The sequence below is a fragment of the Rhodnius prolixus genome, unplaced genomic scaffold, assembly GCF_049639745.1.
Source record: "Rhodnius prolixus isolate KJV_2025 unplaced genomic scaffold, Rpr scaffold_12, whole genome shotgun sequence".
Taxonomy (NCBI): domain Eukaryota; kingdom Metazoa; phylum Arthropoda; class Insecta; order Hemiptera; family Reduviidae; genus Rhodnius; species Rhodnius prolixus.
The window spans coordinates 2110773-2132967 of record NW_027411635.1 but is presented as its reverse complement, the minus strand read 5'-3'; the positions used below and the strand labels follow the sequence as shown (position 1 = coordinate 2132967).

General features: G+C 37.6%; 2 protein-coding genes across 4 annotated transcripts in view; one reads left to right on the top strand and one right to left on the bottom strand.

Annotated features, from left to right (window-relative positions):
- Window positions 1-13155, top strand: part of LOC141461904 (BOS complex subunit NCLN) — a 31113-nt gene extending 17958 nt beyond the window's left edge. For both annotated transcript variants that reach the window (XM_074143350.1, XM_074143349.1), the window contains exons 6-11: window positions 1044-1178; window positions 1276-1431; window positions 2565-2686; window positions 9225-9323; window positions 11390-11468; window positions 12843-13155. In XM_074143350.1, the coding sequence (XP_073999451.1) occupies window positions 1044-1178; window positions 1276-1431; window positions 2565-2686; window positions 9225-9323; window positions 11390-11468; window positions 12843-12905 (654 nt within the window). In that variant the 3' untranslated portion in view covers window positions 12906-13155. The remainder of the gene's footprint in view (window positions 1-1043; window positions 1179-1275; window positions 1432-2564; window positions 2687-9224; window positions 9324-11389; window positions 11469-12842) is intronic.
- A 3985-nt stretch (window positions 13156-17140) lies between these two features.
- On the bottom strand, window positions 17141-21937 carry LOC141461905 (uncharacterized). 2 transcript variants are annotated; one of them, XM_074143351.1, is made up of 5 exons: window positions 21584-21937; window positions 20587-20820; window positions 18767-18925; window positions 17861-18003; window positions 17141-17435 (listed from the first exon to the last, which is right to left on the bottom strand). In XM_074143351.1, exons 2-5 carry the CDS (start codon window positions 20741-20743, stop codon window positions 17292-17294), a joined length of 603 nt encoding a protein of 200 aa, XP_073999452.1. In that variant the 5' UTR covers window positions 20744-20820; window positions 21584-21937; the 3' UTR covers window positions 17141-17291. The 2 variants fall into 2 exon arrangements, with proteins under 2 accessions (XP_073999452.1, XP_073999453.1); XM_074143352.1 differs by having other exon boundaries at window positions 18800-18925.
- Window positions 21938-22195: the final 258 nt, after the last annotated feature.

The window sequence follows — 22195 nt, the reverse complement described above, 5'->3', positions numbered from 1 at the left end:
AACAATACATGGTTGATGTGCAAACAAAACAAAAAAATACAATCTATAAATTAATCAATTAGCTTTTCTGAATTCATAACTCCCAAATTACATTTTTACTGATTGGATATTTCATGATTTCCCTATTTCAAAGATGTCGCATGGGTATCAGTTTTTGTTTTTCTCGTTTTTCAACTAATACTGCTATTTAGTTCTGCACATCATTTTGTGGAATATTTAAGATATTGTAATCATTTTTTAGACGAAGGTATTAGTTACAAATGCAGATTTCTTTCTACAGATTTTAAATAAGTCTTCTTATTAACCTTAACAGACCAAAAAAATTTTCTGCCCCACTAAGAAACTAGTTAATGAAGTTATTTAATTAAAAAAAAAAAAAAAAATGTAATAATACTAAGATTTTTTTAGAGAGGGGGGGGGGTTAATAGTAGCGTGAATTCGATCATTTCCATTCTCATACTTCTGATTTTTCACTAATGCTCCAAAACTATTTTTGTCTCCTTCAAGGCCTGAAACTATTATAACATAACAATACGCATTAGAATGGTTACCTAATAAAATTAAAATAATACAATTGGATTAAAGAAAGATAAAGACGCATATTATATTATCTCATGTTGTTGGGTGAGGTGGTTGTTAGTTACCATACTGCTGCAGTGAAATGAATTTTTGTTTTTAAAATTATTTTATTTTATTAATATTGTAATTCTATAATTAAAACTGTCCGGTAGGGCAGTTGTATAAGGGTTGATAATGTAATATATTTGTACAAATCTAGGTCATGAAGAATGAAATAAATTTGTCTGTCGAAACGTTGCCGAAAACGACAGGTGTGATTTATTGACTTATCCTCACCTCTATTGATTCACAAAATTTAATCGCTTAATAATAATTAATTATTTGATAAAACAAATTCTTATTGGTTCATTACTGACTGCTGGCATTATGTGTATCGTATTTTCTATCTAAACGCTTCTCTCAACGGAGTCGTTTGTTTACTGTAAACCACTGTATTATTAAGTAACTTGTGTTTTCCAACACAGGAGCTATTAAACGCTACGGGGAACAATATTGAAATTATTCACAAGAAAATCAATCTAGCGGACGACATATTAGCTTGGGAACATGAGAGGTATAGCATTCGCAGGCTTCCCGCCACGACCATATCTTCATTAAAGGTAAGTGTAGTGCAGATCTGCAGTTATTTTGGAGCCACAAACAATCTGCTCTTTTATATTTTTGTAATAAAAATGTTACTGGATAAATTTTTTACAGAGTCATAGGGAACTAAGAAAGGATGGTCTGTTCGACGTAGCAGAACGTGTGGACATTAAGAGTCTCACCAAGAACATAGAGAATATCGCGTCTGCTCTCATCAGGCACATTTACAATATTACCAGAGATCCATCCACATTCTCACAACAGTATCTCGTAAGTTTTTAAAAACTTCTTGATGTGTTTATTATTTTCTCTTATTCTTTGATTGCAAGGATCGCGATCGTGCCGAATTTATGTAATTTATTTTTATAGGAAATATATGATTTGGATTACTCTTGAAAAGACAAAAACTTTCAGGAAGTTTAAAACAAGTTTTTCACACAGGTAGATCTATCCCGTTTTTTGACGAACTTTCCCTGAAAACTGATGTTCGGAAGGGTTCTCGAGTATTTGCAACGTTAAGAATGTCTTTGGAGGCTAATAATGTGCAGAAGTACCGCCGCTAGAAGAATACAATCTTAACTCTTTGTTTAACTCCAGCAGGATTTTTACTAAGTATCTATACTTCTAGTTTATGCAGATGTTATCTGCGTAAGCGTAAATTTGCTTCATCCTGTTGTTAATTTTGCAATTTACAATCAGCTTTTTATAACATAGAGCTGTGTTAAACAGGGTTACCGACAAGACGGTCCACTTGCTTCAAACTAGTAGTTGCTGAGAATTTATTGCTCATACTATTTCCAAAGAGGACTTTATTACTACAATAATTATATTGATGCTATTTAATGTTATTATTACAAGTTTCATTAACTTGGAGATAAAAGCTTAGAGAGGAATGAAATAGAGAAGAGGAGGCAAAGGGTATCGGGTTATGTCTAGGAGTCGTCGAATCTCCAGAAAAAATAATATAAATTCTTTTCATACAATATACGACTCTTAATTTGAGCAAATACAGTTACAGAATTTAAAAAATTCTAGGAAACCTTTATTTCGAATAAATCCTCTAAGACCCTTTTTTAAAGGGAGGAAAAGAGAGTGCGGCTTAGATACGAGAGCTACGGTTATGTTAAGCAAGATTGTATGTAACCTGCTCTAAACTGCATTAAAAGGAATTGTCAACTAGAGCAGTTCAAAAATACCGCATACATAAATTAAGGACATTAAAACAATAAGAATGACCAAATCTAAAGAATTTGGGTAAAATATAAAAAAAACTCGTCTTTTATAATAGATTTCTCATTATTAGAACAAAGGTTGCTCAGTTTAAACAAGGAATTACCTTCGACAACTGATTTTGCAATATTGTCTATGATGCTCTTTAATTTCCATTAAATCTCTGTTTGCAGGGAATTTATGAAGATCAAGTGAAGATGTGGCTGGACTTTCTATCCTCTCATGCAAGATCACCATCCGTCATGTACGAAAAGACGAATCCTGTCATCAGAGTACTACATGAAAGTTTAAAAAGGTAAGCGTAGATTTTTCTGTTAAAATAGAGTTGAAATGTAAATAGACCACTGAATTACAGTTCCTTATTCCGAAGTAGAGCACGTAATCAATCTTTGAAGGCAACAAACCGCAAGAAATACTACAAATGATCTCAATATTGAAAAGGCGAGCTTAGATTAGATTAGACTAGGGCAACCTCAAGGCCTACGCCACTGCGACCCCTTTGGATCTATTGTGGCTCCGTTCACTCTAAAGCTCACCCTCCAGACCTGTCTTTTTAATCAGACTTTTAATGCTGGAGAGCGACCTTTGGGTAAAGCTCACAGGCCTTGGTTTTTCCTACCCGAGAAGTAACATCCTTAGCCATACAAGCCCCTCACACTGACACAACACATGCAGAGCCGTTTCCTCCTCTTCCTGACAGAACCTGCAGAGGCTATCATCTGCCAGGCCCATGCGATGCATGTGTTTTCTGAGCCTGCAGTGGCCAGTTAATAGGCCTACAATCATCCTTATAGCCCCACGGCCTTGACGGATTAATTCTGCAGTCAGCCTCGGCGAATAGCCTTTAATAAACTCCATCGCCTGTCTCTGCCCAGTGGTGGCTTGCCAAAACAGGGCTCCGGGCCAACGAAGTGTCCCGCAGAGCCTTCCCGGGCCAATAAATCTGCCGCTTCGTTTTCCTTATGTCCTGAATGACCAGGTACTCAAATCAGAAAGACCTTATTATGGTCACTAATTTCCTTCAGGGCGCCCAGGCAGTCCCAAACCAGCCTTGAGTTGACCTGGTAGGAATTAATAGCAGCCTGACTATCCGAGAAAATTACGACCTTAGAATTAATAATTCCTCGCCCATTAATCTCAGTAGCACACAATCTAATTGCAGCTAGCTCAGCCTGAAAAACTTAGCTAGTTTCCTTAGGCTAACCGAAAACCTACATTTCGGCTTTACCCCGTACACTCCCGCTCCCACACCCGAATGAATGAAGATTCAAATTTCAACAGTAATGAAATCTAACTAAGTCTGTTTCTACTTTAACGTGCATGTGAATGTGATTACTCAGAATAAAGGGCATAAAAAAGATAAATTAGAAGAATAATTTTGAATAGATTAAAATAAAGTGCTTATTTAATTATGAAGATGTAATGTGCATTTTATCATATCATTATTGTAACAAAAAAATTATTCTGAATCAACTAACCAGTATAAAGGGCTGTGATATCTAATAAATTCTAAAAAATGTTAATGAAAAGGTAAAATGCAATAAAATAACCTTAAAGATATCAATGAATTATTGATGAAATAATGGGTACTTGCTGATTTGTTACCTTTTGACGTTCAATCAACTCTTATACTTAATTTTTAAACTGTTAGACTTTGTAAAGGAGTATATAAATCAGATGTATTCCAAAACCTAAAAGAGCTAAAAGTACGAGGGTCGTTTGAAAAGTCCGTGCAAAGTCAGAGAGATAGCACTACTGGCGCGTATCGAGGTTATGTTTAGTTAGTAGCATCTCTTGGAAGAACACACACCAAGTTTCAGCCAAATCGGTCTATTTCTTTGTGTTTGGCATTCGTTTGAATCGAGGAAGTTGAGTGATTTTCAAAAAATGGACGAAAAAGAATTTCGTGTGTTGATTGAACACTACTTTATGAAAGGCAAAACGCCTCAGGAGACTAAAGAGAAGCTTGATAAACATTATGGTGACTCTGCACCTTCGATTAGAACAGTTTATAAGTGGTTTCAAAATTTGCGGAGTGGCCATACGGGCACAAGTGACGCTGAACGTTCTGGACGCCCTGTTGAGGTTACTACTCCAGAAATCATTGATACAATCCATGATATGGTGATGGATGACAGAAGAGTGAAGGTGCGTGAGATTGCTAGTGCTGTGGGCATCTCAAATGAACGGGTACATAATATTTTGCATCAACATTTGGACATGACAAAGCTATCCGCAAGATGGGTGCCGCGATTGCTCACGCTTGACCAAAAACGAAATCGTGTGAAGTGTTGCAAGGACGGTTTGCAGCTGTTCCAGAAGAATCCGCAGGACTTTAAGCGTCGTTTTGTCACTGTGGATGAAACATGGATACATCACTACACTCCTGAGACCAAAGAACAATCTAAACAATGGGTTACCAAGGGGGAATCTGCGCCAAAAAAGGCGAAGACCGTTCCTTCGGCCGGAAAGATTATGGCGACTGTCTTTTGGGATTCGCAAGGAATAATCCTCATCGACTATCTGGAAAAGGGTAAAACTATTACAGGTGCATATTATTCATCGTTATTGGACCGTTTGAAAACCGAGCTGCAATTAAAACGCCCACGATTGGCCCACAAAAAAAGTCCTTTTCCATCACGACAACGCACCAGCTCACACCTCAGCAGTTATGGTCGCAAAATTAATGGAAATAGGGTTCCAACTCGTTTCACATCCCCCCCATTCTCCAGACTTGGCTCCCTCGGACTACTATTTGTTCCCCAATATGAAGAAATGGCTGGCGGGAAAAATATTTTATTCAAACGAGGAGGTGATTGCAGAAACGAATGGCTATTTTTCAGACTTGGACAAATCCTATTATTCGGAAGGGATCAACAAACTAGAGCAGCGTTGGACGAAGTGTATAAGCCTAAGATAAGATAGTAGATGGGACGGGACCTATGCCCCAAGGCACCGCAGCCACAGAAGACTTATTGTGCCAGTCCCTTCTTAGTTCTAGTAGGCGAACCCTCCCCTCCTAAAGAGGTCAAGGACTTTCCCTACTAGTTCTTTTTGCGCTACTATCTCCTTCGGCCTCAACGTTCCAAAGGTTTCATAGCGCAAACGTTCGATTGCAACGCAATCGAACAACAGGTGAGAGGCCGTTTCCTCCTCTTCCTGACATAATCTGCACAACGGCTCCGAGCTGATAAGCCCCACCTTGCGCAGATGCTTCTTGAACCGACCGTGCCCCGTGAATAGGCCTGTAATCAGAGTAATCTGATTTCTGCCCAAACACAGGGTCTCTTTGGATCTTTGCTTACACAGCCAAGGCATCAAGGTCTTGCTGTGTTTAACCCCAGGACACATCACCCAGTTCTTTTCGTGCTCCCTCCAGATCCAATCTCTGAGAGCCGCGCGAACCGAACCCCTGGTGATCCCCAGGACAGGCTCTGGACCGATGAAAGGAGTGCTAGCCCCATTCCTGGCCAGATAATCAGCTTTTTCATTCCCTTCAATACCCACATGACCCGGCACCCATTCCAACCGAACTTTGTTGTGCCGCGCCAGTAGTTCTAGGGCCTTCCTGCATTCCCAGACCAGGGAAGAGGTGATTCTGAAGGATACGAGAGCCTTCAGTGCAGCCTGGCTGTCCGAAAAGATGCGAATCTCCCTATTTCTAGGTTCCATCCGCAGGTTTTCCTCAGCGCATATTTTAATAGCAAAAACCTCGGCCTGGAAGACTGTGGCGTATCTCCCAAGAGATCTCTCAATGAGTACCTCGGGTTTAACCCCATACACTCCAGACCCAGTCCCACAGTCCATCTTGGAGCCATCGGTAAACCAAATGCCTCCCTTCCGGTACTGATCCGTCCAGTTTACCCTCCATTCAGTCCTCGGTTTAATACACACCTGAAAAGGAGTCTCGAAACTGTATTTAGGACAGATACTGTCCCCTGCCATGTCAATAACCGGCCCAGGGTCGACCTTATCTGAAATAATCATATGGCCAATGCAGGAACTTATACGCCTCCATTGCCCATTTCTCGCCATTCTGTACGCACTGGCCCTTGCCTCCGCCTGAATAACATATTGAAGCGGAGCCAACCCCAGAAGTACCTCCAGCGCCGCAGTAGGGGTGCTACTAAAGGCCCCCGTGATCATCAGACAGGCCAGTCTCTGCACCCTTGCTAGAGCCTTAATTGCCGTCTGTTGTTCAGTCTTCCTCCACCACACCACTGAACCGTAGGTGATGATAGGTATGACTGTACGTGTGTAGAGCCAGTGGGTCATCTTTGGGCTAAGACCCCATGTCTTCCCACAGGTTCTAGTTATTCCACAAAGGGCCTGTTTAGCCCTTAATGTAACTCTCTCTATCTGCGCCTTCCAAGTGAGTCTGGTATCCAGGACAATGCCCAAATACTTGACCTCACCCGACACATCCAGAGTTTTACCAAAAAATCGAAGGTTTTTGTAGCTCTCCTTGTCCCTTCTCCTTGTAAAGGGAACCAGAGTAGTTTTAGAAGGGTTCACTGAAAGCTCTACCCTTCTACACCAATTTTCTATAACCTTGAGAGCTTCCTGCATGAGTTCATCCACGATTGTCTCATGTCTACCCCTGACCACTACAGAAATATCATCTGCATAGCCAAGGACCGAGAACCCACGAAGGTCTAGCACCTCAAGTAACTCATCTACGACCATACACCAAAGGAGCGGGGATAGAACCCCCCCTGAGGGCACCCCCTAACTGTCGTTAACTCCAGCGATTCCCCAAAAAGGGTCGCTGTAATTCTCCTTGACGATAGCATGTTACAGATCCATCTTGAAACAGTGGACTCTACGCCATGTCTATCCATCGCCAAGGCAATTGAACTGTAGGTAGTGTTGCTGAAGGCACCCTCAATATCCAGAAACACGCCCACAGCTGTCTCCTTGCAAAATACCGAAGCCTCCAACTCCTTAACCAGGCAATGGAGGGCTGTCTCGCAAGATTTGCCTGTTTGGTAGGCATGCTGATTGGCATGCAGAGGCCGTTGCTTTAAAGCCACCTCCTTAATATACATGTCAATCAGTTTTTCTAGCACCTTCAACATGAACGATGTTAGACTAATTGGTCTAAATTCCTTCGCCTGGGTATGAGTTCTCTTCCCGGGCTTTGGAATAAAGATAATTTTTACAGGCCTCCATGCCCTAGGGACATGGTTGAGTGCCAAGCATGCCCTCATTATCCTGCATAAGATAGGAGTAATTAAATCTTTCCCCTGCTGCAAAAGGGCAGGGAAAATGCCATCAGGACCCGGGGATTTATAGGGCTTAAAATAGTTGACAGCCCAGACCACCTTATTGTAGGTAATGCAGTATTTAGCCACGGCCCAGGTTTCCCTGGTCCCCCGACACCTATCGGGTCCCAGAGTATCCTCACCATGCTGTCCTGACTCAATTACCTTCGAATCGGGAAAATGAGTTCTCATGAAACACTCCAATGTGTTTGGTAAAAATCCCTTCCTCGTTCCTGATCGTACCCAGGGCACCCCCTGGACTTTTTGATATTATGCGATGGAGCCTAGCCCCTTCCGAGGTCATCTCTACCTCTTCACAGAGCTTCCTCCAAGCATCTCTTTTAGCCTTTCTAATGGCTATGTTGTAAGAAGTTAGGGCCTCACGGTACTCCTTCCATGTACCCCTTCTTTTAGCTACATTGAACAGTTTCCTAACTTTACTGCGGAGCTCCTTCAGCTGGTTATTCCACCAGCCTACTTTCCTGTTAGATGTCATCACTGTCTCCGCACAATTCTCCCAGTAGGCCTCCTTGATGACGCCCTGAAGTCTCTCCTAAAGTCCTAAAGTTATTGTTGACTGTACCAATGTTTGCGCTGAGATCCCGTCTAAACGAGTCCCAGTTTGTTCTCCTAGGGTTTCTGTAAGTAACCACCTCCTTACAGTCAAACCCAATGTCGAACCTAATGTACATGTGATCCGAAAGTGAGGGGACCCCCGACACATGCCAGTTCCTAACAAGGGTCGATACAAAATTAGTTCCCAAAGTTAGGTCGATCACTTCCCTACGAATAGAGTTGTGGAAGGTGGGTTCTCCTGAGACCAAAGAACAATCTAAACAATGGGTTACCAAGGGGGAATCTGCGCCAAAAAAGGCGAAGACCGTTTCTTCGGCCGGAAAGATTATGGCGACTGTCTTTTGGGATTCGCAAGGAATAATCCTCATCGACTATCTGGAAAAGGGTAAAACTATTACAGGTGCATATTATTCATCGTTATTGGACCGTTTGAAAACCGAGCTGCAATTAAAACGCCCACGATTGGCCCACAAAAAAAGTCCTTTTCCATCACGACAACGCACCAGCTCACACCTCAGCAGTTATGGTCGCAAAATTAATGGAAATAGGGTTCCAACTCGTTTCACATCCCCCCATTCTCCAGACTTGGCTCCCTCGGACTACTATTTGTTCCCCAATATGAAGAAATGGCTGGCGGGAAAAATATTTTATTCAAACGAGGAGGTGATTGCAGAAACGAATGGCTATTTTTCAGACTTGGACAAATCCTATTATTCGGAAGGGATCAACAAACTAGAGCAGCGTTGGACGAAGTGTATAAGCCTAAAATGAGACTATGTTGAAAAATAAAAAAGGTTTACCCCAAAATATTAAGTAGTTTTTATTTTTGCACGGACTTTTCAAACGACCCTCGTATATAAGCAAAAGTTTGTGAAATAAAGAAAGTCGCATGTCTTGATTGAGTCAAAATTTAAGGTACCCACTGTACTGTGTATATATTTGTCCCATTTGATAATTAGTTAATTTCATTAGTATTATTTTTGTTTATTGCAGGTATTCGGAAGATGCCAAAATAGTGCATCACACAGCAGATAAACGAGACCCTGAGTTCGTATTCTACGATACCACTAAAGCGAATATAAATATTTACAAGTAAGTATGCCGCAATCCAAATTTGATCAATAGATATCTCCTAAATGAAAAATTGGAATTGAACAATTCCACATCTTTCGGTTTCTTCCTTGTGCTACTTCAACCTTTGAATTTTTACTAACTGCTAAAAATATTAGATTCACTGTTAAAAAAATTACTTTTGAGGAGATCCAGAAAGTCTTCGATAGATGTTGGTCCCTTCCGTCGCTACATGGTGCCTCAGAAACACAAGTCCATGTACTTGGTTCACTTCTGTGTTGCTTTTGATCATTTACTGTCACCATAAGGTGAAACGTGCATTTGCCGATTTTCTAATGAAAATGGTTAAAAATAAATCCAGGAGGTGGACGGGATGAACACAAAGAGATCTTTGGCATATATCATTAGTACCGCGTTTTGCTTCACTATCGAGAAAGTTATCAAGGAAATGATGCGGGCACCCCTACTTGTCGAGTTAGAGTGTCCACTTTTTGTTCTTTGACTCATTTAAATTTTCCCGTTGTCAGATGTTATTGTGACTGGATTGCAAAATTTCGGCGATTGTGCTGCAATATTAAGAAAGTTATGGAGAAAAGTCTGTCTACCACCCCTCAAATAAATACCTTACCTATCAGATGGCGTAAATGGATAACAAGTGTCCCTTTAATTTAAGCATTGAGCATAAAAATATATTTCTCTATTCAGCATTGAATGTAATAAAGTTAGCATTATAATATTGCACCCAATAATAACAAAGTTATTAGCGAAAAATTGGTTCTTGTACTTATACACCTAGAATCGATATAGCCATGAGGAAGGTGAGCTAGCAGTTTTGGACTACGTAAAAATCCGTAAACTTATCTTTTAAGGCGTTATTAGGGATACCTTTCTTCTTATATTTCGACCTATGTTTTCTGTGGAAAGAGGAAATATTTTTATTTATGATGATTATGCAGGGTTATTTCAGGGTTTTATTTGCAGTTTGAAGAGGGTGCTGTTTTGGGAGGGAGAGTGGTAGAAAAGTGGGGGTGGTCTCGTGTTGTTTTTCTGCCCCTGCCATTCAGTTGCCATGGATCGGTGGAGTGATAAGCAGCGTGCGTTTGCAGTGGAAATGTTTTTAGAAAATGGCGATTTCGCGAGGCAGCTCAAAGACGATCCGTGAAAAGCGGCTCAACGTTCTGTACATACACCAGAAAATGTGGAAGGTATACGCCAAGCAATTGAGGACAGCCCAAGGTGTTCACTACGGAGGGAAGCAGCTGTTCAGAAGATGTCCTATTCATCTGTTCGCAGGATTCTGTAGCAGTTGAATTTCCACCCTTACAAATTTGCAGTCACACAGCAGTTGTTTCCCCGTGATTACATTATCAAAATGCAATTTGCTCAAACAATGCTTGCGATGACAGCAGACATCGTTGTCTTAACCAGTGACGAAGCTCACTTCCACCTATCCGGATTTATTAATAAATAAAACTGTAGGTACTGGAAACCCACGCCATATCCACGAACGACTCTTTTATTGTAAACCAGCAGCTGTAATTTTTTGGGGACGAGCATGGTGTAGAGGCCACCATTAACTCTGTCCTTTACGTGGAAATGCTTAGAACATTTCTTATACCTGAGCCACGGAGAAGACACATTTCTATTTAGGTAAAGAATGTGGTTCTAAAAAAAAAATGGGGCGACTGCCCTCACATGTAATTTCTTTGCGAGATGTTGCCTGGCCCCCTTGGTTCTTTGATTTGTCCCCAGGCGATTATTTTATTTGTGGATACATCAAAGCAAAAGTGTGATAAGAGGTCAATTCTTAGCCATAAAATCTCTTCACACTAGAACAATACATATGTTTTATTTCGTGTCATTCAGAGAACGATACGAAAAGGTTTTGGTAAAATTTACTTAATTTATTTATTTTTTTACCAACATTAACAACAAAGAGTAATATTGAATTCAGCTACTTGAGGAAGAATTCTTATTTTCAAAAAGTTGTTAGAACTTCGCACATTGCTTTCAGAGTAACTCATGTGAGTTTTCAAATAGTGACCTGATGTACCTCAACAAATTTTAACACATGCTTTTTGTTTCAGTGTGAAGCCAGCAATATTTGATCTGTTCCTTACAATTCTGATTTCACTATATTTGGCTGCCTTTTTCATCGCAGTGCAGGTAAGTGAACTGTTCTAGTGCAACCTTGATTAGTAGGTAGTGGTGACGCCTCTGAAATCTAGACTGGAGTTCAGAATAGAACCCTTTTACATACGTTTTTATGCAATCCATGTTCATAAGCAGTTTTTGACGTTCAACTCTTATAGAACTGTCCTATCGGACAGTTTTAATAAGTATGTATCATGTGATAGCAACTTTAAATCGTGTAATCTTGCACCTGGTGAACGAAATTTAGAGGAAATGGTTCTAGGGAGTAACAGAAGTATGTGGTTTTCATTCTCTCTTAATTTCAAGCCTACTTTTAAACGGAAGACTTTTACTTTTTCTTATTATGCCTGTATCTTGTAAAAGTTCTACGCGATCTAAACAATACTGTGTTATGTGCTCAAATTTTGGTGATATTGCGATAGCACTCTAAAACAAGACTATAATCACTAACCTCCAAAATTAAGGGAGTAGAGCGGTAAGGCACGGTTTCTACCCGGGTAGTTCAGGACTGGTTCAACAAATTTAGAGAGGTTAATTGACGCTGGAAAGTAAGCTTGGCATAGGGCGTCCTCTATCCTTAGATTCAGCACTTCTGACGCGACTGGAGAAACTAACCCTGTTTATTCAGCACTTCTGACGCGACTGGAGAAACTAACCCTGTTTAAGTTCTACAAAACATTCTAGATAAATTAGGCGTAACCCACTCAAGCACAAATCGCTTCCTCCAAACTGCCCGTTGAATTCTGCAAATAAAACAGTTATAGTTTTAATTTTTCAAAAAAATTATTATTTGCGATTAAAAGTGGATTTATTTTGGAATATCCGAAAGAACAAAAACAATGATGCATTAGGTTAATCAAACTGAGTTGGGTGCTGACTGTATTCTCGCTACGCTTGCAACTCAGATCTAGCTCCCGTTAATTATCTATCACCTGTTCCGCTTCATGAACAACTTTTTACTGGGTAAAATATTTAAAAAATACAGAGTAGGCGAAAACGGGAAATTTGAGTTTTTGCACGATAAGATAGCTCTAAAAAAAGGGCGTGGAATTTCAGACTTCTAATGAGTACAAGATAGAAAAAAATGTTGGCCTTTATTACTAGCAGTAAGATTAAGATCGTAAGTAAAGTAGTTGCTAAATAAAATGTCGTGAACTTGTCGGTCTTAGACTTTTGTTACATCCTCTTAAGATATATACTTCAGATATATCATCCTCTTTCTTTACATATACTTAAGTACATGTTAAATATATCCTAAAAATATAAAATTATAAACTGGTCCATTGTTTTTTGATCAAATTTAATGCATGCAACTTTTAATTTTGATTCTTACATTTCCTAATTTAATTATTGCAGTACTATTATTTTGACTGATAATTATTACAGAAAATGCATTTACTGTATGGAGCTCTAGTGCCTTCCGGGATGAGAAAGTTGAAGACTCAGTGAGCCCATAATAGGCAACATTTTGTAGCAAGCAAAAATTTTGTTTGTTTTTTTATAATTATTAATTTTAAGAAAAGGTTTTTTTTTTCAAGTAAGGTTTTTTACCAGTATGGTTTCTCGTTGTCAAAATTGCAATTTCTTTAATGTTTAATTTAAAATTTAAAAAAGAAAAAAAAATCTGGTGTTGAAACGGAACGACTTTCTCTAATCACTTATAATTTTGTCCAAACTTCAGATTTGTATAGAATGTTAGCTTCCCATAATACTTCCTATTATATTAGGTTAACAGCAATGAAAAAGTACTTTTGAGGGTACAGTAGTATCCTGGAATCCTAGAAGTTTTCTTAAAATGTTTTCATGAAAACAGTTTTAAACAAAAATAATACAAATCGGTGACCTTAATCAATGTATTCACAGTGAAATGAGTACTCAGAATTGAAAATTCGAACCGATCGAAACACTTTCATTTGGCCAGTAGTAATAAAAAGTTCAAGAAACAAAAATGTATTAAAAATTAAACTTATTCTTTAGTGATGGAAGCGAACATAGTACATAAAAACGGAATAAATAAATAAGCCATTTATTTTGGGCTATGCAAAAAATAAAACGGAATACCAAGTGAAAATTCGCAATTTTTTTCAACTGTCGTGATCCTTCCGTTTATATTTAGTTTTTTATTTAAACAAAAAAATTACGGCTTATTGGAGAGGATTTCTTTGTAATTTTTCTCAAAGTAGCTAACTTTGTAATATGCCTGTAAAGCCATGCTAGTAAGTACCTTAATAAAATCATTTTTTGTAAATTGTGTTTAAAAGAAATGTAATATAAAAGAAAAAAACTTATGTACAAAAATTAATTTAGTTAAAAATATTTTGTAATTTAATGTGTGGGAGTAAGTCATATGAAGGGGTAAGGTAGTTTTAAAAATTAGAATTTTTTGAAGTCATTATTGCTTAGGTTTAGTGCTTTAAAACTATTCTCTCTTGATTTACGCAATGTATTCCCTATCTTTTTCTGGGCTATGTCCGTAGGCAAATGATTATTTTTTGGAAAATATTATCAGTAGTGTAGCTTAGTTATTTTATAACTACAGTGGGTATTAATGGAGACTGAGACTCTCCATTTATTGTCTCTAAAATCCTCTAACGGACACTACTGAATCATTATTCAGTTATAATGAGCTTCATTAAGCTCACTTAAATGACATTTTTCAATTTCTTGGCAGAAATCCATTGTAATTCTTCTTTAAGTGACGGTTTTGAGTGGTGCCAGTCACGATTCCCACACTCTCTTATTTTCATCCAATCAGCTGAGGTTCACCAACAAATAACTATCACTTATTTCACACTCTTCGCCTTCATTCCATTAACTTGGGTCCACGCCCCTATAATTTTTCCTACACTCTGCATCTTTATCTTGTTAGACCCTCTCATCCATAAGCAGTTTCATCCAAGTACTAAGTCGGTTAGCTAAAGTTTTAGCGAGTGAGTTATGTGCAGAACTTTATGGAGGAAGTGAGAGAGCAATTTTAAGTTCATTACTGATTTTTTCTGATTATTGTATGTCATATATGAGCTGTTCTCTGCACAACTTGATTAACTCCATAAAACAAAAAGTGAAGGAATGCGATAAAATAATGTACATTGTTTTTCCGTTTTCATTCAGCGCCTGCTACTATATTAGAGTTAAATTATTGCAAAGGTCTATATATCACTTTGCAATAATTGAACTCTAATTTAATAGCAGCGCTGAATGAAAACAGTAAATTTATTTGAATATATTTATTGTTATAAATTGTTATATATTGAATATATATATATTAAATTTAAAGCGCGACGACATCTTAGGTAATTGGAGCCTAGATCTTTTTTCAGTGGACTGCCGGCCTCCGGGCAGTGTCTTAACGAGAGTACACATTTGTAACGACAAATCATCACTGGTCAGTGAGCTAGCTGTAAGAAGCTCCTAGGAAGAATAAAATCTAAGTGTCAGCAGCTGAATTCGAACCCATGATTTGTGCGTGGGAATCAAATTTGCTAACCACTTAGCTAATCCCTTCCCTTGTGAGTTGAAGGTTGAAGTTCTTTACGGAAGACTCAGTACGAGTCGGTAGGAGCCTGCCACTGAAAATTGTGGATTGAAGCAAAAGACATCCATTTTGCTCAGGCTGTTTCCAACCAAATTCCTACTGAAAAACCTGAAGTGCGACTGAAGATACTCACTCACATTTGAAAAAATAGTACCGTAAGCATCTTTCTTCAATGTAAAATTCACATTGCGTAAATCTTGAACTGAATGTCTGGGTTGTATATTTGGGTTTATAAAGTGGGTTACCAGAAAATTGTATCAATAGGAAAAGGTGGCACGTTGAACTACTATGTTGAACAGCGCTCGCTACTTAATTTTTATTATAGATGAAGCTCCTCTACTTCTTCTACATTTTAATGCCCAGTATTTATTTCTTCTTTCTTGATCGTTTGAAATAATTATAGTAGGAGTGAGGCCTATCAACTAACAGTAATCATATGCGCCGCCTGATCATTTCTGTTCAGTTGTTATTTGTTTGTGTTTAGCTGGGGTTTCTTTAGTCTCAGGTAAATTTAAAGACCTCATTTAATTCTTCTTAGATTGAGTCATAAAGTGTAAACAAAAATTTCTCAGAACACTAAAATGTATAACTACAGCTTTAGTAAAACGAGACTAGTTGGAAAAAAACTCATGTTTATATTTTACAATTTTTTTTAATAGTTTAACGCAACCAAAATCATCGCTAGCTATTACCTCCTCAGATCAGGAACAGCCTTTTCTCTCCGACTCTCTTGGATCTTAGATCCCCAACCTACTCTAGGACGACCTTACTGTATCTTCTCCTCAGAGCTTCCTCCCAGTCATCTAATCAGCTGTAAAAATGTAATATTTGTCTTATTCCTGTGTTTATTACCTTCTCTGATTTTCAATTCTTTTATCGACCTTCGCCAGGAATCCAAATCTAGAAGGAAGTTTTTTTTCCAGTTTTCTTTCTTGGTCCAAGTTTTAGCAACTATACTGCAATTTTGTGGTGTAATAAGAGTTTGTTCGTCTTAAAGTGAATGTTATGGCACCGTCTTTCTAGAATGTAAACCATAGAATTGTTCTAGTTGAGTCCTATCCCCAGGCCTCTTAACGGCTAAAATAACCGACACCTTTAAGGTATACGTTAAACTTCCCTCTTTCAAATTTCTACGAGTTTTTCCACAATTCATCTTTACTCTAACATCTACAAGGGACTCAAAGTGTGAGGGATCTGGAATCCCAAAATAGAGATGGCGACACGATTGAACAAGGCACCTGGATCCCTCCGGAGCCAGTCTCTCGGAGCGTAAATATGAGTAGTTCCTTTAGTTATACCTGGGGTGTGTGCTGGACTAATGAATGAAATAAGTATCTGTTGATCAGCACTTTGTTATCTTCTTAATTAGCATTACCCAGCACCCAAAGTGTGATTTTATTGTACCAGTTATCACGGACTAACTTCCAAATAAGGGATGAGGTGGTTATTAAGGGACAAAGATTTTCACCTGGAGAGATGGTTCTATACTTAAGGGAATATCTTTTGTCTCACTTTATAAACTTCGTTCTGGTGCCGGATGCAATTCCTTTGCCCTACATGAATAGTCAGCTTAAGTAATGCTCTAAGTAGCAAAATATGTCTACTCTTCTAATATTGTAATTTCCCATTTTTAACTGTTCATTCATACTGAAGCTTAATAAATGAGAAAACTAGAAGTAATAGACCCAAGTATTATCTACTTAGTAGTTTAAAGTTAGAAAATAATTAGTTTTCTGAGTTTATCGAGAAAGTGCAAAAATCTATTTAGAAGGAGTAGAACAGTCACAATTATGTACTATTACTGTTTATGACTCAACCTAAGAAACATAATTACTTTCAATAATATTATTATTTGAGAACCAAGTATGTGATATTTTAATAGTGGCACTTGTTAAAACAAAAATAATTATTAAAAAAAAATAATTGTAACTCTAATGTGAGAATTATGTATTAGAAAATAAACATTTGTGACCTCAGTGTTCTTAGTTATTTCGAAATCTTGAACCAAATTACTTTAGCTTGCTTATTATTCTATTGTTTTTACTCAAATTCTATTAGTTGTATAAGTATCAAATTTTTGCGGAATTTCTGTACAAATGAATGAGGTTAAATCGGAGGGAAGCTGCCAGTTAAATTCAACCACAAACACTATCATAAAGATAACTTTAATTTTTGTCAACAAAAATATTTTATTTCCCATAAGAATTGTGGTCGCTCACATGAGCGAGAGAATATATTGCACTTTCATTTTGGCACTTGCTGAATTTACTCTTTACACTAACTGGTCTTATATACTTTGATTACTTTCTAGATTTACAGTGTTCTATTGCTAGCGTTGTAGCTGCTTTGGTTTCACGTAGCCTCCACAGGAAGTGCACAAGTATGGCAACCATCGCGCAGTCACTTTGCTCTTCGATCCAAGCACAAAGCACCTTCTCTACTGCCTGCAACAATAAGTATAATTTTCTAAATTCAGAAGATTTTCTCTGACCTTTACCTAAAAGGTAAAGCTAAAACGCTTTTACCTCATAATTTATCACTTATGAATTTGATACGTTTAAAACTGGAAATCGATTCAGCCCAGAGGCATGATTTTAAGAAAACTTTTATTGTAAGGTCTCAACTGGAAGACCTCAACGAAATGTGAAAGAATTTTCTGCGACTTCCCCTTTTTGAGTTTCCTGGGAAAAGATGTGCTTAGTTACACTTGTGCTTATGGATAGGCAAAACAACTAGTTGCAACAGCAACCTCTTCAGGCCCAATCGGTACTGAGTGAAAGGTGTCATGTAATGGTGATCAGTGGTCGCTGTACACCTGAAGGATTGGTTAGTTCGATTCCCTTCAAAGTAGATGCAAAGTAATACTTACTTTCGCTTGTGGCAAGCCATCCTGGACATGATTAGCATGTGCTTTGATATGTTTGGCCAAGTTGTCCCAGGAGATATTAATGAGATCACGAATGATCCAGATGTCGTTCACTGTGAGTACATCCAGACACTCGGTCATGACCGCTGTAACACAGAATGTCACTTATACGTGTGTGCAAAAAAACAAAAAATGGTTTTCCTTTCTTTCTATTAATGCTAAAGCGCACTTTTTACAGTTTCCCAACAGTTCCTTGCTAACCATCCCTTTGCTTTTAGTAATTGCTTGTATAACATATAAAAAATTCTAGGCCTTTGTAAGAAATAGTCATACTGAATCTATAAATACGTTACAAAGACTGTAAACTGTTTGACTCGTCTTCCCTTAAATTGCATCAAAGAAATAAATACGAGCGATTTTGGGCCATAACTTAAGTGGAAGGCTTAAACGCCGCAACCACTTCTGAAAATAATTACAAGAGGGAAAAGTCTTCGTTTCTATAAGGCTGCTGTTCTGGACCAAGGAAAGTAAGCATAGTCCATAACGTCCTCTATCTTTAAATTCAGCACCAGCTGATGCCGGCTGCAAAAGCAGGATCTCAGCAGTAGCTACTGTCCCATTGATCAGACTTGGCATCTTTTGATTAACACCGTTTCTGTTCCAAGGCCCACTATTGCATGGCAAAAATTTACATTTTGAATTACAAAGGCGAAGGAAGGAAAAAAAAGATGTTTCGAGTATTTGGCTCGCAAAGATATTGATGATTATATGAAATTCACGGAATTGTTACCTCACAGGTGAGTTTAAAACATAAAAATGTGGTCTAACAGTTTGATAGGTGAAAAAAAATCAATTTTTGAATTTTAAAGTTCAAAATACACAGAATTTTATTGTTGATTTCTAACTAACCTGTCACACATGTGGGAGGTTGTATATGCTCACCGTTTGTCTTCTCATTCTTTGAATTATTTCTTTTCGACTTCTTCTTCGAAAAACATCCAACATCGATTCGGGGCCCAACGTGGACACCACCACTACAGCCAGTAATATTAATTACATTTCCATGAACTTGAAACCAAAAAAAAAAAGGAATCTGGCGTTAACACGACTTTATTGCTACTATTACAATTGAAAGTGACAAATTTTCTACTTATACTGAATTTTACTGAGAGGACTTAGCTTTCCATATCTAATTAAGCTTACTGGTAGCGCCAGCAATACCTTAAATATTGTAGTCGCAGATAAGTATACATATATTACCCACTTACTTTGAAGTATAAAAACAGTCAGATGTTTAAACCCTCTAAATCATTGTCTTCGGAAAAATGTTACAAAAAATTACTCGAGACATTTTCGAAAAAAAAAAATCAAACTTATTCAGTAAAACTGCACATTTATTTATCCTATTCCCTCAAATTTAGCAATTTTATCTTAACTTTAATGCCACTTTATATTATATATTGTAGGTTGAGAAACCGTAAAATGATAATGAACTAATTCTTTAAAGGAAGCTTAAAGTTCGATTGGCTCAAAAAATCCCAAATAATTAATTTTTATGGGAAATTGTTTCAAATATAAGTGATTGCTCTATTATTGTGCAGTGAATAAATACACTTTTAAAGCATTTTCCACGAAAATATGAAAAAAGAGCTCAGTAAAGTGTTGCTTTCGGCTGACCGATTTTTATTCGACCAAAACCTTACAGATGTGTCCTTTTGCACAATCCAAAATACATTTTTAAACTTACCTCTATTTTCCGTTTTAATCTTAATACTGGTATTTGTGAAAATTCAAAATTGAAAATTCACTTTTACGAGGGGTGAGAAAAAAATTACTACTTAAAAGTGGATTTTTCTAACACATAAAAGTTTGGTTACTTTTCGCCTTTCACCGGAGAAAATTAACAAGCTGAAGTATTAAACACTGACGGATACTAAGAGATATCTGAACAAATTTTGTATTGCTTCTAATTTTAATTTATTTATTTCTGAGGGGGCTAAGACAATTGTTTAAAAAAGATATCTCCAATGCCCCAGCATACTCTGGTAATGCCAATTCCCTCCTCGTAGGCATCTACTGTCATTTTTTCTGTGTTGCCCTCCATCCAAATTTCCCAAGGCTTTCCTTTCTTTTTTCTTTCCCAAGGGATGAAATTAATCATCTTCTTAGCTCATCTTTTTCCACTTTTAACACCGATCGCATGGCCGTCCACTATTTTAATTTCAGACTTTCGAAGGAATTCTTTTTATAATCCAGCACTTTTGGATTTTCTTGATTCCAACTCTTCGAATTTCTGACTTACGTACATATCATAACTTTATGCTTTTTCTCTAGAAGTCCATATCTATTTAGTCCATTTTGGGTTAGGCTTTAAGTATTATTTGCCGCGTATGATTTCTACGAAAACGAAAAAGGGCGTACCATGTAGTTAGATTTATTCCAAAGAACGGATATAATAATTGAATAACTTCTCAGCATCTTACATTTTTTTAAATGCCCTCTGAATATATTCAGGTGCTAAGTGCTTAAACAAGGATGCATCAAGGTCCGAGAAAATCCGCCAACTACCATATACTACGTTTTGGACTTTTAATCTCTCAGCATCATCCTGAGCAGTTTTCCCAACATTTCCAGCTGTAAAACAGCTTATCTTACCCAAACATAAACGTATACAGAATTTCTTCCTGTCACATTAATTTATGAGGAACTAAAATATAATAAAAACTTACTGTTTTGAGTGGCATGGTATGAGGGCGGTTTGTCATCAGTGGTACTATTGTTGTAATTCCATTTCTCTCTGTCTTTTTTCTTGTTAGGTGTTTTCTTGCCACCCGATGTTGATGGTACTGCATCCCCTTCCCACATTTTTCCAATCAGCTTTGACATAAATCCTCTTAATTTTTCCGCTACATGGGTTGGAACTACTTCCGTGGACTAGTAAATCCCATCCACATACCTCTGATCTGCACAACAATTATATTGTTAACTATTTCGGTAAGACTAGAAAAGCTAGGAGGTCTATAGGCAGTTACAATATTTATCTGAGCTGCTGTGATCATGAGCTGTCATCTTCTCCGACAGCCAGGCAGCTTTGCTGGCTGCCTAGTTCTTCGGGTCTAAGTAATGTTGAATATGGAACTGCAAATTACTTTCCTGGACATTCTGACGAGAATTGGTTTACAAAAAAGATGCCATTTTGGTTTTAATAGGTCAATGACCGAAGCGTGCATAGTTGGCAAAAACTCTCAGTTGATTTCTACTCTGAGAGAGAAGAAACTTCGCATTTCCCTTCCTGTCCTTTTTCATAAATCTTAAAGCCTAGAGGCACCTTTGTTGGTTCCTCCAATCCCTTCATCAATCCACTTAAATCACACGACCGCAAAAGCAGTTGCATTTACTACTGTACAAGGGAGTGTCTAAAGACCCGTTATGGGTGACCATATTACGAAGAAACACTTTATTCAAACTTTAAAATTTATTCACTATGAATTGAACCACATTTTGTGGATTGAACAAGGGACCCAAGTAACTGTCAGGAAGATGATATACAACTGTCAACTGACATATGATCTAAATTAATAGCTCATAAGCTAACTTATAACATGATCAAAATGAATAGAAGTTTTATCTTAAAAATTACTCGAATTTTTTTTTTTAAATGTATGAACAGTGTATATTTATGCGTAATCAAAGAATATTGTGGATAAAATTGAAATCAATACGAACCTAATAGAAAGGTGGACTCTTTCAAGTAACTGTCTTTACAGAGATAAATGTCTTGGAGATAAGAAAGATACTGGTTCTGGTGACTAAAATTAAAACCCGCCCACAATTTCCTCTGACTTTATAAAAAAAAATTAATATTTACTGAAATTGCCCTGATAATGATTCATTATTTTACATAACCGCACTGAGCTCTTTTCAATAAAAAAAATATATTCACTGAAATTGCCCTGATAATTATCCATTATTTCACATAACCGCACTGAGCTCTTTGTGACACTGACACTAGGAGTTAGGATAGAAGTGTAGGTTACAATTCCATGCCCTCTTCAAAATCTGTAATTCCCTACAAATCCTGACATCGAAGTGGTGAGAATACCAGGAAACCCGCTCAAAACCGTAATTTATATACAGGGTGACCAAAGTTATATGCTCCTCCCACTTTTTTTTTTAACGGCGGGAAATTTCGAAAAAATAAATAACACGTATTTAATCATTTTTAGTCTAGTTTATTTTCAGTGATTGACCCATTTTTTTAAACCCTTGTATCTCGAGATACAGCATCCAACTTTTGTTTTTCAAATGGAACGTTATATTTTTTGTTGCATATTTTTG

Coding starts and splice junctions, on each gene's coding strand:
- LOC141461905 (XM_074143351.1), bottom strand. CDS start 20,743: ATGTCAAAGCTGATTGGAAAAATGTGGGAAGGGGATGCAGTACCATCA. Junction 18,926..20,586: donor ATACCATGCCACTCAAAACA/GTAAGTTTTTAT, acceptor TTTGGTTTCAAG/TTCATGGAAATGTAATTAAT. Junction 17,436..17,860: donor ATGGCTTGCCACAAGCGAAA/GTAAGTATTACT, acceptor TTATTGTTGCAG/GCAGTAGAGAAGGTGCTTTG.